The 12,740-nt window shown below is 48.7% G+C and overlaps 1 protein-coding gene across 4 annotated transcripts in view; it reads left to right on the forward strand.

Annotated features, from left to right (window-relative positions):
• The window catches only part of Pax2 (paired box 2), an 84,934-nt gene that overhangs the window by 54,202 nt on the left and 17,992 nt on the right, over positions 1 to 12,740 (forward strand). For all 4 annotated transcript variants that reach the window (XM_005352346.3, XM_005352343.2, XM_005352345.2 and 1 more), the window contains one exon: positions 10,654 to 10,829. In XM_005352346.3, coding sequence (XP_005352403.2) covers positions 10,654 to 10,829 — 176 coding nt within the window. The remainder of the gene's footprint in view (positions 1 to 10,653; positions 10,830 to 12,740) is intronic.

Genomic DNA, 12,740 nt, shown 5'->3' on the forward strand with positions numbered 1-12,740 from the left:
CAGCAAGGCAACTGGGCACACCATCATGGCGGCAGGGGTGGGGGAGCATTTTAGTGTGCCACAACTTGCTCTCAGTGAGTGTATTAAGGTTCCGGGATATCACCTTTTCTTTTCTAGTCCCTGCAAATCGGTGATGTAATATTTGGTTATTTTCAGAAAAATACCCAAAGCCTAAGACTGAATGCACTACAGTGTCGTTTGCAAAATCTGAAAACCACCGTCTGGACTCAAGGACTCAGCAATAGCAGTTTTAGGATCCTTGGTTCCTCTGAGTCCTGAGGTCTAACAGTGACCTGAGAGAGTTAGCACATGGGAAATGCCCTCCCTCTCCAGCTCCCTGGGCTCACACTGGCCATTGTTGCCTTTTCCTGTGGAGATAAAGACAAGCTAGGAGTTCCCTCTCTTCTCCTCTTCTCTTTTCTCTATCCCTTCCATTCCCTTCCCTCCCCTCCCCTCCTCTCCCCTCTCCTCTTCTCTCCATCTCTTCTTCCCAAGGCTTGAGCCCAGCATACCTTCCTTTGCAACCCTCCTCTAAGCAGAGGAAAACCCCTCTGCATTGCCTCGGCTCCTTCTGAGTCTTTGTCTTCCTGCAGGCATATGCTACTCGCATCTCTCTCCTTGGTTATGGTCTCTCCTTCCATCTGCTTTGTACCCTTTTTGGGGACAGGGTGCTTGTGTCTGACTGTAAATGCAGTCCATGTTTATTGTAAAATATTTGGACAAGGCAATACATTTCTAAAAAACCCCAAAATCTATAAGCTCGGGCCGGGCGGTGGTGGCGCACGCCTTTAATCCCAGCACTCGGGAGGCAGAGGCAGGCGGATCTCTGTGAGTTCGAGACCAGCCTGGTCTACAAGAGCTAGTTCCAGAACAGGCTCCAAAACCACAGAGAAACCCTGTCTCGAAAAACCAAAAAAAAAAAAAATCTATAAGCTCATCATTGAGTGATAACCAGTGTTGAAATGAGGTGGTATTTTGGAGCCTTTTCCTCCTATACATGTGCAACTTTAGATATTGTAGTTCTTAATTAAAGCTGGAGCTGCTCTGCACACAGCTCTGTGTCTTGCTAGTTTTACTTAATGTTATATAGTAGCATTTTCACATGTCATTGCATATTCCTTGAAAACATGATTTTTTTAATGGCTGCATAATCTTCCACTGTTCAATGTACATGTCCTTTTAAAGTCTGGGCTCATCATATTTTAAAGCTTAGTGGTGTGCGGCAACGGTGCTTTCCCTAAGTGCCCTTCTCGGTCTGCCCCCCCTTTCTCCCAGTCCTCTTACTTCATCAGGTTTAAGCTTATGGAGGCAGAATTGCATCTTTTGGAGCATCTGTCATCCGTGGGGTTATATCTTCGTTTAGAATCTCTTGACATGGAGTTTCTTGTGTGTTTTCTCTTCCTGTGGGATTCCGCCGATGTCCCTTTCCTTTGCCTGCTTTAGACAGGGTGGCTTTGTCCCCGATCCTCATCATTTTCCTTTAATCCATTTCTCCTTCTTGGCCAGAGTCAAGGGATAGGACAGGTGATCATCTCTGTGACACAGAAACGCTACCTAGCCTCTCTGAACCTGCGTTTTGTTTTGCTCTGATTTTATCTCTAAGATGGAATCAGATCAAAGCATCTTCAGGACACACTCGGCAGCTGGAAAGCATGAGGGTGAGGCCACAGTGACGGTGTCTATCATTGCTTCTTTTCTCCTTCTGAAAAGTAAAATGGCGGGGAGGCAAGCTCAGGGCTCATCCACCTCTGCCCTGGAATCTGACAAGTCAGCCAGCATTTGAGATCACGTGCATCAGTCTTGATGCTAGGTTTACAAAAACAAGGAAATGCGGGGTCTCTGCTTTCAGAGACAGCTCAGTAAAGAGAGTGAGCATGGCAATTTAACTGTGCTGCATGCAGAGGTTACTCTTGGCTCTGACGCTTACTGGCTATGGTAAGTTAGTTGTTTGGAGCATGGTCACCTGTCTTTGAAAGTCCTCAGTTTCCCAGGTTATGAGCTTAGCTTCCAGCGGTACAACAGCGAGGCTCTGCCTTCTCTGCTGTCAGTCATTAGCTGCCTCTATGTGACCTTGGGGAAGTCCCTCGACTTCCAAACTTCTATTTTCTTACTTGTGACATGGCTATAATAAGAGAAACTCCCTGATAAAGTTTTTCTTATGAACACTGAATGTGTTACTATAGTAACAACGTCTGACATGCACCGATTACACATTTAGAACATGCTATTGTTCTGCGAGTTAAATCCACGTGTTCCTGTTAAGCATAGGGTTTGGTATCATACCAGAATCTGGGTCCATGTTATTATTATTGCTACAGCAGAGATTTGGGTAGATAGCGTTGGATCACTGAGAGGAAAAACCAGTGTTGCTGTCGGATAACCCCCAGCCTTTTCGTCTGTATCTAAGGAAACTCAGTTTAGAAAAGCTCATGGGATTTGTCCAAGATCACAAGGAAAGTGAGAGCAAGAAAAGTCAAGACTCAGCCTGGGGAATGTTACATCTATTCCAGGGCCAAATCTTGCCTTAAGGGTGGTTTATCTATTCCAGCCTGGTTTTAAGGTCCCTAACATAGTGTCCCCAGAAGTAAGTAGATATGGGTAGCCATAGCAAGCCTGAGTCAGGGATACTATCAGCCACCCCAGCTTCTCACCCTAAGGTGAACTCACTCAGTGTTTAGAAGTTGGATGTGGCCAAAGGTTTGCCAGGGCTAGTGGGCTGGGCCTAGGGATCTCTCTCTCTCTCTCTCTCTCTCTCTCTCTCTCTCTCTCTCTCTCTCTCTCCTTCCCTCTCTCCAAAGTCTTATTATCTAGCTCAGACTGTCCTGGAACTCACTCTGTAAACCAGGCTGAGCTACACTCACAGAGATCAGCCTGCCTCTGCCTTCCAAGTGCTGGAACTAAAGGCAGGCCCCGCGACTCCTGACTTTCCAAGGGTGTTTATCATGACTTCCAAGCTTGATATGGTGTTCGTGGCCAGACCAAACTTCAAGGTTGTCCATCTTAAGGTGGGAAGCAGTGGGGTACCACATCCTATCTCCTACCCAGGCCACTGCAGGTCACAGTGGCCCCTGTTCTCTCTCTCTCTCTCTCTCTCTCTCTCTCTCTCTCTCTCTCTCTCTCTCTTCTCCCTCCTTCTCTCTTCTCCCAGGCTTTCCTGTCTTCTCTTCCCATCTCTCCCGTGTCTGTTTTCCATTTTCTTTCTACCCATTTCCTCATGCCTCTTTGTTTTCTTGGCTTCTTTCCCCTTCCTTCTGCCTCCTCCCTTCATTCCTTGCTCTTCTCCCAGTTCTGGGGAGGAATCTCATCCCCGTTACACTATCAGATGGGGCCCCCAAATGGCAACCCAAACCTGTCCAGGTCCTGCTGTGCCATTGCTATGGGGGGTGGGGCTGGGGCTGCACAGGCGGACTGCCCTGAATGACAAGAGGGATATTGATCGCATTCTGAACTCAGCCCAGCAGATAGAAGGTAATTAATGACTCCATTTGCCTCAGTACCGGGGAGAACAATTGAGTTTGAAACTGCAACAACCGGCAGCTGGGGAGACTGGGGGACAGGCTGGGGGTGAGCCCTTTGAGGGGGAAGAACGTGGAGGAAATAAGGTAGAAGAATAAATTTAATGCACCTGCCCCAGCCTCTGCTGTTTTCTTCCACGTTCTTTGCCCTTCTGTACCAGTTCTTGCGGTCATGTTGAACTTTTCCACAGCTGTTTCCTTGTTTGTAAAACTGAACGGACGGGATCTCTTTCTCAGGTGCTCGGTGAGGGAGGGCTAGAGGCAGCGTGTGGTAAGTGCCTTGAGTCTGTCCATCCAAGAGGACCGGAAGTGAGCAGTAAATGATGGTTGGCTGTGCTGAGAATGGTCGGACAACAAAGGGAAACTTCCGGCTTTAGATCCAGGCCTTGCTACTGACCAGCTCTCTGTTAGACAAAACAGCTTGCTCTCTGGGACGTATTTCTTTATCTGAAAAACAATGATGATGATGATGACGATAACAAGAACCTAGTAAAGTTGAACAGATTTAATAAGTTTAAGCAAAAGCGTACTGTTTGTTCTCCCATGACCACTGCACCTTTGTGTTTGTTCTTAAACAACTAAAGCTCAATGCTAGAATGCTTGCCTAGCATATTCAAGGCCCTGAGTTTGATCACCACCTCTAGAAGAAAGAAAAGTTAATATTTTTTATATTAAATTAAATTTTATATTAAAATTTAATATGAAAGCTATGTAGTTTTTTTTCCTATGTTAAAAAGTTTCTTGGAGGTTGGAGAGATAGCTCACTGGTTAAGAGTATGTTCAAGTCCCAGCCCTCAAACTGAGCATCTCACATTGCTTATAACTCTAGCTTAGGGGGAGCCCATGTTTCTGACCTCTGTAGCACCTATACTCACATGCACATACTCTCACACAGGAAAAAAAACATGCCTATATAGCATTAAAAACAAAAATAATTAACCAGATGGTAGAGGCAAACACCATTAATCCTAGTACTTGGGAGGCAGAGGCAGGCATCTCAGGGAGTTCGAGGCCAACCTGGCCTACAGAGCAAGCTCCAGGACTGTTAGGGCTCTTAACACAGAGAAACCCTGTCTCAAAAAACCAGAATAATTTTAAAAGCTCAAATCAATCCTGTTTGTTGGGATTTAGTGCACTGTCCCAGCTCACCTCACCCTGAGGGTATAGACTTTAGGAGCCCTGGTGCCTTCAGACAAAAGAAATTGTTAATTCTGTCCTGCTCCCATAACCCACCTCTCTTTTGTTGAGTGCATGGCTCCATCTACCTCCTTTCCTTCTCATTGACCACTTTTGGAATCCAGGTGAAGGTAAACATAGGGAAGAGAGGATACGTTTCTCCTTTGTCTCCAGCCCAAGTCATGGCTCACTGAGCTGCTGCTGAGACCTCACTGGACGTTCCCATTTGTGACTGACCAGATTAAGGGTTCTGGCCCGGGGTCCAGTATGAGATAGTGTCTGCTCCAGAGCAGCTCATGAACAGAGGAGTTGACAGTATTGATGGGATAAGGCTGTTAGGAGGTGTTCAGATGGAGGGGTAAGACATTTCCTTCTTTCTTTCCTTTTTGTGCTGTGGTGTGTGTGTGTGTGTGTGTGTGTGTGTGTGTGTGTGTGTGTGTGTGTGTGTTGGACATTGAACCCAGAGCCTTGAGTACATGCTCCATCACTAAGCTCCCCTGCTAGTCCTGAGATATTTTTAAATAAAGATCCTAGAGGTAATATATGCCATTGCACAAAGCCTAGACCATGGCTACAGTGAGCATGTTGCGGGCAGTATTCCAGTGGAGATGACCTTTGCGTTCATGGTTGTTCTTTACACGGAGGCTTCCTACTAGAGAGCTGAGTGGGCAGTATTGTCTTTCAGATCAGCCTATAGTTTAACCGTGTGCTGACGGACTTCCTTGTGCTGGGGTCCCTGGTGACTATGCCCTAGAGTTGGCCCCTAACCCTTACACAATCTGTACTTCAGTGACTCTGAACCTTAGTTCTCTCAAAAGTTAAAAGAGGATTAGCTCCTAGCAATGTTGGGTAATTGTTTGGAAGCCCAAACAACCCAAGATCTGTGAATAAATAGGAAATCAAAGAAGATAATATGGGCTTCACTAATCCACCTATAGCCTGTCCACCCAACTAGTAGAAAGAACCCGAATCATCTAAGCACACACCACAGGGATCAGCCTCACTATAGAGAAAAGTACCAGCAAAGAACTGGGGATGCACCCTGAATAGGGCCAAGTGATGCTTGGCTGGACCCCTGGCTTCAGTACCTAGGCTTCAGAGTAAAGTAATTTAGAAGGCAAATCTCGTATTAGACCGGACTCATATCCTGACTATCATTTACTAGGGGCATAGTCTTTAATAAGCTACTTAATGTCCTTTGTCTTGGCTTCCTTATAGATAAAATAAGTGCCTAGGAGTTTATTTCACGGTGTTGTTGGAAGGATTCAATGAACTCTGAAGCACAAAAGCTTTGCTTTTTGGTCTTTGGTTCTTTTGAGATAGGGTCTCACTAGATAGCCCCTACTAGCTTGGGACTCCCAATATCCCTGCTGTAGCCTCCTGAATTTTGAGATTCTAGGCATGCATTGCCATGTATGTTTTAGAATCCTTTACATTATTTTGTTTGTTTGTGTGTTTGTTTCATAGTCCTGGAGATGGGATCGAGGGCCTTGAATGTGCTCTGTAAATGCTCCCACTGAACCACAGCCCGGTCCAAGGGGCTCCTGACCCTTGGGCAGTGCTAGGGTGTCTGGCAGGGGCCAGGGGAAAGCAGGATTGACTCATCCGTGGGAACTGTTGGGCCAGCACCCAGACATTTCCCACAAATGTTGAAGGAAACCAACAACAGCATTTTCCACCTCTCTCTAAAAGCATAGCCTGAGTCTTGAAAGAAATATTGTAAATAGGGATTCTTCCAGAAAGTTCAGAACATACAGACACCATACTTGAGCCTTCTTGACACAAGGAGTTCAAATATAGACTCATGTAGACCCTGAACCCTGTCCTGGAGCAGCTTCTGCCACCTGCTCTAGGTGGCAGCCCTCTGATTTCAAGGCTAAATTCCACCTGGACTAGGAACAGTGTTTTCTGTTAGCTTCAGGCACTGCAGGTAAGTGGGTGGCATTCCTGAGGCAGGAAGGACTTCCAGGGGACCTGAGGTGGTGCTGCCAGAAGCTAACAGGCAGTAGGACTGACTGACAAACAACAGCACGTACTTGTGTGGACCAATCAGGTGAGACCGGCCAGTCTAGAAAATTTCTGCCAGGGGTCTCATTCTGGATACTGCAAGGGAGAGTCTCATTCATTCATTCATTCATTCAGTCAGTCAGTCAGTCAGTCAGTCAGTCAGTCAGTGAGCACCTGCTATGTGTCATGCCTAGCATAGAGTTACAGAAATCCATGGTCCCTGCCCATAACACTTCTTGGGAGGGGACTTGTCTTTGTGATTGGTGTTACCTAACTATTCTTCTGTGTTCCTTCCCTCTCACTCAAAACCTTAGGTCAGGACACAATTCTGACTGCCCATAGTTTCACAGCTTTGCCAGATAGCCCTTCAGGCCCTGGCTGACCCTTGCAGTGGCCTCTTCTCCAGACTGCCTGAGTGCTGTCTCCATGGCACTCCAGGTGGTAAGCACTGCCAACTGCTTTCTTTTACTCCACTTTCCCACCCTCTTCTTTCATGCTCTCTCCCCCTTTCCTCCTCTTCCTAGCCTCCCAGCTCACCCTCCTAGCTCTAGACTCTCTCCAAAGCTGGACACTCAGCCGCAACACCAGGTTCCATCCTTCTTGCTAAGCATCTTCACGCTGTCCAGCACCTCCTGGTTTCTGGTGTGGAAGGTCTCTTCCTTTCCCTCTCCCTCTTTCTGCCCTTCCCCTGCTTTTTCTGCTAGCTTCTTGCAGAGGCTCCTCCTTGCACCTTCATGGTCCATGGCCCCTCCCACCCCCTTTCTTTGCTTCTGTCCTCTCTCTCTCTCTCTCTCTCTCTCTCTCTCTCTCTCTCCCTCTATCCCCCTCTCTCTCCCTTCCTCTCTCTTTTTCTTTTCTCTCTTCTTCTCTCCCTCCCTCTCTCCCTCTCTGTTTCTCTCCCCCCCCACCTTAGCTCCTCCCCCTTCCTTCATTGCCTTCACAGAGCACCAAGTGACAGCCCAGGCCTGTGACTAAGTTGGAGGGAAATGTCTCCCTGCCTCCCAGCAGTAGCTGCACTCCTCTCCCTGCCCTGTAGCTCACTTACCTGACACAGACACACAGACAGACAGACAGACACACACACACATACACATACACACACACACACGTGCCATGAGTCCCTCTACCGTACTTCACTGCTCATCAAAACCCCACCTTTCCAGAAGAAGATGCTTCCTCTGTGGCCTTTCTTTCCACTCGGGGACTCCCTCGGGACTCCTCCAGCCTGAGGTCAGAGTTCTCTGCCAGCTTTGTCCTCGGGCACCAGCCACTAGCACGTTCTTCCTACCTGTCTGCCCTACTTTCCTTCTCCCCTTCCTCAGTCTCCACGTCCCAGTGCCTCCTCTTCCAGCAGTGAGCTTCCTCTTTCCTTCCCTTCCAGCCCTCCCCTGCTTTCCTTTGCTGCCTCTGTAACCTGTCTTACCACCAGGGCCAGTGTGTACAAAAAAAATAAATAAATAAAAAGGTCAGTGAGCGGAGGGAGCAGCAATAACCCCTAAAACAGTACTATCAGTGGAACATGATTGATCAATTGAATTCCATAGCGGCTGAAAAATGTGGGATTAAGTAGTGTATTATACGCACAATGAGTTGAGGCATGATGTTCATTTCAAGTTCATTTCGCCGGCCTCTGCCACCAGATCAGGCAATCAATAGGGGCAGCAGATATCATATATCACCTCTCTGCGGGCTGGGGAGAGAGCGCCATAATCTCTCGCAAATTTAGAGTGACAGATTTGTCAAGATCTGAAGGGCCCCTGAATAAATGAAGGCAAAGAGACTCCTCCAGCCAGTGACCTGAGGACAAAGCTTTAGTTCAGCTCCTGCACACACACACACACACACACACACACACACACACACACACACACACACACACATATCTTGGTCACAGGGTGAAGCAAGCCACACACAGACTTGTACACAAATCCACACAGAGGCATGAAATGCCTCTTGCCACGTGTGTGTGCTCACACTCACACACATATTTGAATGCATGCTCACAGACAAATGTACCGTCTGCTCCCTAGGACCCATTCAGTAGGCGCAATAAATACCAAGTCTCCTGATGCTGCTCTCACGGGGCCTGGCAGCAGGGCTTCCCTGGAAAGCAGGAGGGCTGCAAGCAGAGACAGGCACAGTGGGCCATGCAGATGGTGACAGGAGGTGGAGGTGGGGAGATATGCATTCTGGAAAAAGATGCTCGCGGGAGAAAGGGGGCGTGGCTCGCGTTACTTGTATGCACGCATAATTCCAAAAAAGATTCCCACTGTCATTCATACTTATCGAGACACTTATTCACCCAGATGTTTATTATGTTCACATATATATGCAGAGAGAACACCCACACAAAGGGGGAAATGAGTATACTGTAGTCCAGTTTCCCTACAGGGTCACACATGGTTCCAGAACCGTGCAGAAAAAGTACAGCTACCAGGTCTTGCATCCACAGGAACACAGGAATGCCACCAAGGCTGCCTCTGCCCACCTCAGACCCATCTGTGTGTGTGTGTGTCTCTCTCTCTTTCTGTGTCTTTCTCTCTTTTTCTCTTGTTCTCTTCCCTCCCCTCTCTCTCTACATATTTCCTTTCTCCCCTCCCCCCTCCACACTCTTTCTTTGCTCCTGCACATTATGGTGGGAAGATGGGAAGTTCTTTTGGAAAGAAGTGCCTTCTGCTCCATCTGGGCGGCCAGCGAGGGAGGATGGCTGTAGATTGAGGTTAATCAATATGTAATACTTTCTATGGTCTCCCAAATGATACTGTACGATGTTACTGTATATAATGCGATATTGATTATATCATATCATATAATCACCTATAAACTGATATATATAACAGTCCCAGAAGAACACCCTGGGCCCTAAAGCACAGGCTGGCCCCAGGTCCAAGGCTCCCTAGCTTGTCATGGGCTGAGGGAAGCCAAGGGATGGAGGGCTGGGGCTGGAAGACCAGGAGAGTTGCTAGGTGAGGGCTCAAAGGGGCTGTGGGGCAGGCGCTTTGTTCTCAGTATGCTCTAAAAGCTCTAAGTGACCCAACACTGGAAGGCAGGGACAAAACAGGGCGATGGACAGCAAACGAGGACCATGGAACCTCACTTGGAGACCAGACTGCCTTCTGGCTGGAAATGGGCTCTAGTGGTCACTGTCCAGTCCTTTTCCCGTGGAGCAAGCCTTGTCTCTTGGTGGAAACCTGATGGGATAACCAGGTGTCCAGGGAGCTAGCTTCTGCTGAGGCCTGAGCCAGGACCCTCCAGGGGAGAATGGTGCCAGGTCACAGCAGTTTGCATGTTCTCTGGAGTCTGTCCAGGGTGCTAACTGTACATGGCTCCTCTGCTCTGTCTCCAGCCCAGCCAGGGGACCTCAGCTTTGCTTTCAGAACCCTTCCTCCTTGGGAGAAGTTAATTACTTTCCCCAGATTCTGTGTTATACTCAGCTTCAGAGATTTGATGATTTTCAGCCCCTGGAATCCGTGGAACTGAAATTTATCTGAACCCAGTTCAATTCTCCACAGTAATGCCTGTCTGGGAACCCAGCCCTAGATGACTCAGGCTGGGGGATGGGTAGAGGTCTTGGGAAAAGAGAGCCTTGAAAGCAGTTTCGTGGGACCCCCGGGCTCCACCTCTGCCTTGAAAGCAGCTTCGTGGGACCCCCCTGGCTCCACCTCTGCCTAGTCTTTCTTATCCACACAGCTATGATCTCCCTTTTTTTTTCTCTCCTCAGCTCTTTCAGGGCTCTGACTTCCTCAGCCAGGTCTCTGAGGAAGGGCCAGACTCTTTGGCCTCTAGGCCTAGGCCTCCAGCCTCCTCCTCTAGTTTATGGACTAGAAGTAAGGGACTTTAGCAGAGGCACAGGGTGCTGGGGTCCAGAGCCAAGTGCCCAATCATTTACCCACTGCATCCTTCTTTGTTTCTGCTGGCCTAGTGCTCAGGCCTTAAGTGTCTATGTGTTCCCCAGATGTGTCCGAGGGCTCTGTCCCTAATGGAGACTCCCAGAGCGGTGTGGACAGTTTGCGGAAGCACCTGCGAGCCGACACCTTCACCCAGCAGCAGCTGGAAGCTTTGGATCGGGTCTTTGAACGACCTTCCTATCCAGATGTCTTCCAGGCATCAGAGCACATCAAATCAGAACAGGTGAGAGGGGAGCTTCCTGTTCACCCAGAACAGAAAGGAACTGGGCGGAGCACAGCCCTTCTCACACCAAGCACCCAGCACGGTGTGCGTTCATTTGGCTACCGTGTGTGCAGTTTGTGACCGTGACAGCACAGACCACTGTTAAGGCAGAGCTTAGAGAAATAATTCCACTATGTAGTTGCTGAAAATGATGAGCTCTGGTGAAAGGATGAATATTATCTCTATTCAGAGTTTCCAATTCCTTATGAAGGGCGGTACAACATTCCACAGTCCCCCACCTTAGCTCTGCGTTCTGTGACCCTGGTACAAGGACAGAAATATCCCCTTGCTCCAACCCATGCCCAGCCCTCATGAGGTCCTACAGAAAGTCAGTGAAGATCCTCTTGTCCTGTTTCAGAAGGAAAGCCCACCCGGCTGCCTTCTGATGCATCTACCTACTCTGAACCCAGGCCAGCCGCCGGTTGTCTTAGTCACCCACCATGCCCACAGTCACAGAAGCACACAGAGCGCAACACAGCCTGGAGCACATGCCACATCAGCGAAACACACCACTTGGAAGCGTATCCCCAAGGACCTCCCATTTCAGGGCCAGCAGGATTGCTCAGAGGGGAACGGCACTTGCCACCCAGCGCTGTAAGCCTGGCAGCCTGAGTTTGGTCCCAGAACTCATGTAAAGGCGGAGGGGAAGAACTGACTCCACAGACTGCCTTTCACATGTGTGCCATGGAATGACCTACTCCCCACGCTATAAGTTTTTTATTTTAAAACTTAAAGAAGACTTCCCATTTCCCATTACCGTACCCGCTCTTTCCCTCGCATGCAGCTCTAGCTATGTAAGTCAGCCGTCCTGCAAACCCCGTAAGTGCGCATGCTTCCCAGGTCACCCGCTCAATACTCCTCTAGCACACGCCTCCACCCGCATATCACCATAGCCCCAGCCTGCCTACATACATGACCTAGGTCAGGCCTCTGAGTGCAGCAGAACACAGCCTGCTGTGATGCACTCACGCTTGCGTGCTCACACACACATGCACACGCTTGTACACTGGCAAAGCCCCTCAAGCTCACATAGCACACTTACACTCAAAGTCTCCAACAGCTCCTAAGCCTCTCGACTTTCTCCCCGCCCGGCCTTTTATCCCATAAGCTGTTTGTCTTCATAAAACAAAAATCAAAAGTCTTTTTAAGGTGCCCTGAGCCATAAACCAACAAAGGAGGAGCTGGCCGAGGCGGGCGGCTCAGTGCGCCCTCCCCAAGTCCCCGGCTGTATTACAATGAATAACCTTTATTTACTTTCATTAGACTATTAAACACCAGCACAGTCATTTTTCCCCCTGAAACTCGGAGCAGGGCCCATAAAGCAAATCCGAAGCCTAATTGAGTTCATTTTAATTTCTCTCCGATCACAGCGAATTACTCTGGTGATAAATCAGGGGGCAGCTTCACCCCCAGTAGAAGGCCTAATTTGCAGCTAATTACAAAACTGATTTCTACAGGAAGATCAATACGAGAAGGAATTGGAAATGACGAGGCAATCCCGTCCAGCCAGAGAGGGGAGGGGGTCCTCTGGGGGGGGCCAGGAAGCGGAAGGAAAAAAAACGGACCCGAAAGAGCAGAAAATCAGTTTTAATTTAACGTAATATTAATCAGAGCAACTTTTCCTGCTCTGTGCAGGCTCCTGGGCTGCCCAGCTCCAGGGTCTGGCTTGGTGGTGGCTGCAATAAAAAGGCAATTACCCAAGTGTTTCGGGCAGGACACCCTTTCAGACTCAATGGCTGGCCCCCTCCCACCCTTCTGTTAGCCATGTGGACTCTCCCCCTCCCCAATTTCATACCCCAGTGCACAGGCAGAGAGCAAAGGGCCCATGGGGCTGTCTTTGTTTGTTTTTTAAAAAGGGGCGCCCATATCCCA

Source organism: Microtus ochrogaster, chromosome 8, assembly GCF_000317375.1.
Source record: "Microtus ochrogaster isolate Prairie Vole_2 chromosome 8, MicOch1.0, whole genome shotgun sequence".
NCBI lineage: Eukaryota > Metazoa > Chordata > Mammalia > Rodentia > Cricetidae > Microtus > Microtus ochrogaster.